Source organism: Nyctibius grandis, chromosome 22 (genome assembly GCF_013368605.1).
Source record: "Nyctibius grandis isolate bNycGra1 chromosome 22, bNycGra1.pri, whole genome shotgun sequence".
Lineage (NCBI taxonomy): Eukaryota > Metazoa > Chordata > Aves > Nyctibiiformes > Nyctibiidae > Nyctibius > Nyctibius grandis.
Genome location: NC_090679.1, coordinates 7,409,346 through 7,413,776, shown reverse-complemented (window position 1 = coordinate 7,413,776; position 4,431 = coordinate 7,409,346). Strand labels below are relative to the sequence as shown.

Below are 4,431 nucleotides of genomic sequence, written 5' to 3'. Positions count from 1 at the left end.
ATCCTGTGGAAGCAGCAGCTCTTGCAATACCTGCACAACAAGGAGGAAAACCAAGAGCTGTGTAGGAAGAGTTTACGGTTGCGAGCTGGGAAGTGATACCCAGAGCAGCCTGCTTCCGAGTGAAGAGAGCATTTACACGGAACTTTTTGGCTACGGTTTAGCCCGCAGAGTGCAGGTTCAAGCTGCAAACTCCATAGCAGCAGCGCTGTCCCGACAGAGAAGGCAGAGGATCTATTCCGCCTTGCGACACTGGGTGGGGATGTTGGCCACGGAGAGGCAGGTTCCTGTGCCCGCCCCGGCTTTGCAGGCACAGGCAGACAAAAAAAGCCGTGAGAGCTGCTCGGGAAGGGCGGAGGAGCGCGGAGTCGGGGTGCTCGGGGGCTTTTCAGACCCCCTTACCCCGGGATTCCTGCCAAACACCGCTCTGCCTCGGACGCTGCTTCACGATGCTGGGACCCGCGGAGGCCGGGGGATGGCTTTTCTGCAGAAGAAGGGCGTGCGGGAGACGGAGCGGAGACAGCAAGAGGCAAGTGATGGTGTTTATTCTGTGCGTTTGCGTGTGTCAGAGCGGGGCCGAAAGGCTCCGCTATTCTGTGGCGGAGGAAATGGAGAGGGACTCGTTTGTCGCCGATATTGCGAAGGAGCTGGGGGTTGCTCCGAGCCAGCTGGCAGCTCGCAAGGCCCGCGTGGTGTCCGAGGGGAACGAGCAGTTTTTCCGCCTCAATCCGAGCACCGGGGTCCTGACGGCAAAGGAGTCGCTGGACCGAGAGCAGATCTGTCCGCAGAGCGATACCTGCACGCTCTTCTTTAAGATATTCTTTGAAAATCCCTTGCAGCTGATCCGAGGGGAGGTGGAGGTTCGTGACATCAACGACAACTCCCCCGTGTTCCCGGAGAAGGAGATGGTTTTAGAGATTATGGAAACGACATCTCCCGGGTCCCGTTTCCCCCTGGAAGGCGCCCGGGACAAGGACGTGGGCAGTAACGGTTTGCAGAACTACAGCCTCGCGTCCAATTCGCATTTCTCCCTCGCTCTCGGAACAGGGAACGGTGGAGCAAAATACCCGGTGCTCGTCCTGGAGCGTCAGCTGGACCGCGAAGAGCAGCGAGAGCTGAATTTAGTGCTCACGGCCACGGACGGGGGCTCGCCAGCCAGGTCGGGCACGGCTCAGGTCCGCATCGTGGTGCTGGATGCCAATGACAACATGCCAGTGTTCTCTCGGGAGGTCTACGAGGTGCGCCTGGCCGAGAACAGCCCCGCGGGGCAGCTGGTGGTCAGAGTGGCGGCCGCGGATCCCGACGAAGGGTCCAACGGGAAAGTGCGGTACGCCTTCACGCAGACGTCGGAGGGGTCCCGGCAGCTCTTCGAGCTGAACCCTGTCACCGGGGAGATTCGGGTCGCGGGCAACCTGGACTTCGAGGAAGGGAAAATTCACGAGATGCTGGTGAAAGCCACCGACGGCGGGGGCCTGTCTGCGCACTGCAAGGTGCAGGTGGAGGTCCTGGACGTGAATGACAACGCCCCCGAGATAGCGCTCACCTCCCTCACCGCCTCCATTCCCGAGGACGCCCCGCCCCGCACCGTCGTGGCCCTGTTCAGTGTGCGGGACCAGGACTCCGGGGACAACGGCAGGACCGAGTGCTCGATCGACGGGGACTTGCCCTTCAGTCTCACCCCCACTTTTGATAATTACTACGAACTGAGAACAACCGCGGCGCTGGACAGGGAGAGGACGGCGGAGTATAACATCACGGTCACAGCCACGGACTGGGGCACGGCGCGGCTGAGCTCTCGGGAAAACATCTTCGTGCAGATCTCGGACGTGAACGACAATCCCCCGCAGTTCACCCAGGAGCTTTACACCATGTCGGTCACGGAGAACAACAGCCCCATGCTCCGCATCGGCAGCGTGAACGCCACGGACGCCGACGCGGGCAAAAACGCCCGCGTAAACTACGCGCTGGTGCGGCAGGAGGGCAAGGAGCAGCCCGACGTGTCGGTCAACTCTGAAAGTGGGGACGTTTATATCCTCCGGCCGCTGGACTACGAGGAGGTGCGCGCCTTGGAGGTGGCGGTGCGAGCCACGGACGGCGGGTCGCCGGCGCTGAGCGCCCAGGCGGTGCTGCGCGTGGTGGTGCGGGACGCCAACGACAACGCGCCCGTCGTGCTGCACCCGCCCGCCGAGAGCAGCGCGGCGGCGGGCGAGCTGGTGCCGCGCTGGGCGCGGGCGGACTACCTGGTGGCCAAGGTGGTGGCGGTGGACGCGGACGCGGGGCAGAACGCGTGGCTGTCGTACGAGCTGGCGAAGGCGACGGAGCCGGGGCTGTTCCGCGTGGGGCTGCACAGCGGCGAGGTGCGCACAGCGCGGGCCGTGGCGGAGAGGGACGCGGCACGGCACCGCCTCGTCGTGCTGGTGCGGGACAGCGGGCAGCCGCCGCGCTCGGCCACCGCCAGCCTCGCCATCGCCCTGGTCAGCGGCTTCTCCGACGCCCATTTGCGGGTGAGCGAGGAGGCGCCGGCCGCCGAGCCCGACGGGCCGCTCACCCTCTACCTCATCGGCTGCCTGGCCTGCGTGTCGGCGCTCTTGCTGGCCACCGCCGTGGCCGCCGTGGTGCTGAAGGTGCGGCGGGCCAGGCGGAGCGAGGCCGAGAGCTTGCCCACGTTCCCCAAGGCTCCCACGGACAGTACCGCGGGCTCCCTGCCCCGCAGCTACGTCTACGACGTCTGCTTCGCCGCCGGCACCGTCAACAGCGACTTTCGCTTCCTGAGGCCCCTCCTGCCCTGCTTCCCCGCCGGGCTGCCCCCCGGCGCGGGCGAGCAGCGCAGCTCGATGTGCTCGCAAGAGGCGGCCACCGTCGGGGAAGAAGGCGACTGGGCTGCACAGGTGAGGGGCCTGGGCGGGCCGAGGCCATGGCGGGAGCGGGGAGGGAGAAGTGCGGTGGACGGGGGGGGTGTGCTCACCCCTGGCAACAAGGAGTAATGATGATGTGTAGTGGTGGGGGAGGTACTGGGGTGGGCGGAGAGGAGCCAGTGGGGTGGGAGGAGAGGGTAGAGACGGGCTCAAAGCCGCTGGTGGGGACCTCCCGGGAGGATCCGGCATGGCTCAGCTGCATCCCGAGTGCTGACTGACCGCGCCTCTCTGCACCCAGCTCTGTGCCCTGAGTATTAGTGTTATGTCAAGTCTTCGGTGTCACCACAAAGGGGGAGGCATCTGGACCATGGGAAGATGAGATGTAGAGGGATGGATGTCAGAGCCACACAGTGGGTCCTGTGCAGGCACTCTGTAGAGCCACTGTGTAGTGGTCCTGTCCAGAATGAACAAGGACTGCGGGGACAACGGTGCAAAGGGCTGTCACATCACTGACACCGTCCCCTGCACTGCTGTTAGGAGCTGGTGCTCGGCGCTGCCAAGCGCCGTTCCCCAGGGTGGTGGCAGTGCTGAACTCAAGCTGTCTGACAAGCTGCTGGAGGCCACGGAGGTGGGCAGCTCTGCCGTTAAGTTCTCTTCTATTTTTGTGGCTTGGATGGACAGTAGTGGCCAAAAAATGTGGTTATCAGGGCTTTACAATGCAACCTCCCAGTCCTTTCCTGACCCAGCCAGGTGCCTCCTGACCGTACCAGCACTTCTCTTCCCAATGCTGCTGTGAACTTAAAGCGAGTCATGGCTGAGAAGCACTTTAAAGCCCAGCTGTTCACAGAGCGTTGAGGAGACAAGGGGTGATCATTGAAACATCTCTTTCTCTCCTCACTCGCCCACTGAGTCCAAGTTCCCCTTTAACATGGGGTTAGTAGTTTCCGGGGACCCATCTAGCACTTCACAAGAGTCCACAAGATTAACATATATGAGGCTGAAGGTCCACAAGCACCATCTTACAGTCACTCCTTAACATTTTCATATTTCCTGACCACTGAGGACTTGGACTCACTTTACTGCAGGTTCCCAGCACCTCAGTCGCAGTAGCCAAAGGGGAGACAAGGACTCGTCTTGATATATCAACGTTAAACCACATTTACTGTTTGTGAGAAAGTGGTTTCATTTGGGGCTCTTACCCTCTTAAATTACTCCCTCGGACTCATCAAAGGTTTGCAGTCGTACTTTTGTGATGCCCACATTGGAGGATGGTTTCTGGCTTTAGATTGTCCCCGTTCATGTCAAAGACCCACCGCCCTGTCTAACCTCCTCTTTGGCTCTGGCTAGAGAAGAGTGGTGCCACACACACAGTCGTGTAAGACATGTCCCCTCACCTTCTCGCAGGTACCTGCTTACCCTCAACGCCCAAATTACAACCTCCACTCTCTGTTCGTTGCAGGGCAGAGCTCCCCTCTCCGAAGACACGGGTCCCAGACCTGCGGAAGCAGCTTGCCCTGCAAACAGGGGCATGGAGTTCAATGTCAATTCTGATCCAAACCCTTGGCTCACCCAGCAGTAA

At 61.5% G+C, this 4,431-nt stretch overlaps 1 protein-coding gene across 1 annotated transcript; it reads left to right on the top strand.

Moving 5' to 3' along the window:
* The first annotated feature begins 442 nt into the window (after positions 1 to 442).
* Positions 443 to 4,431, top strand: LOC137672744 (protocadherin beta-15-like). Its single transcript, XM_068417139.1, has 2 exons — positions 443 to 2,885; positions 4,312 to 4,431. Exons 1-2 carry the CDS (start codon positions 447 to 449, stop codon positions 4,429 to 4,431), a joined length of 2,559 nt encoding a protein of 852 aa, XP_068273240.1. The 5' UTR covers positions 443 to 446.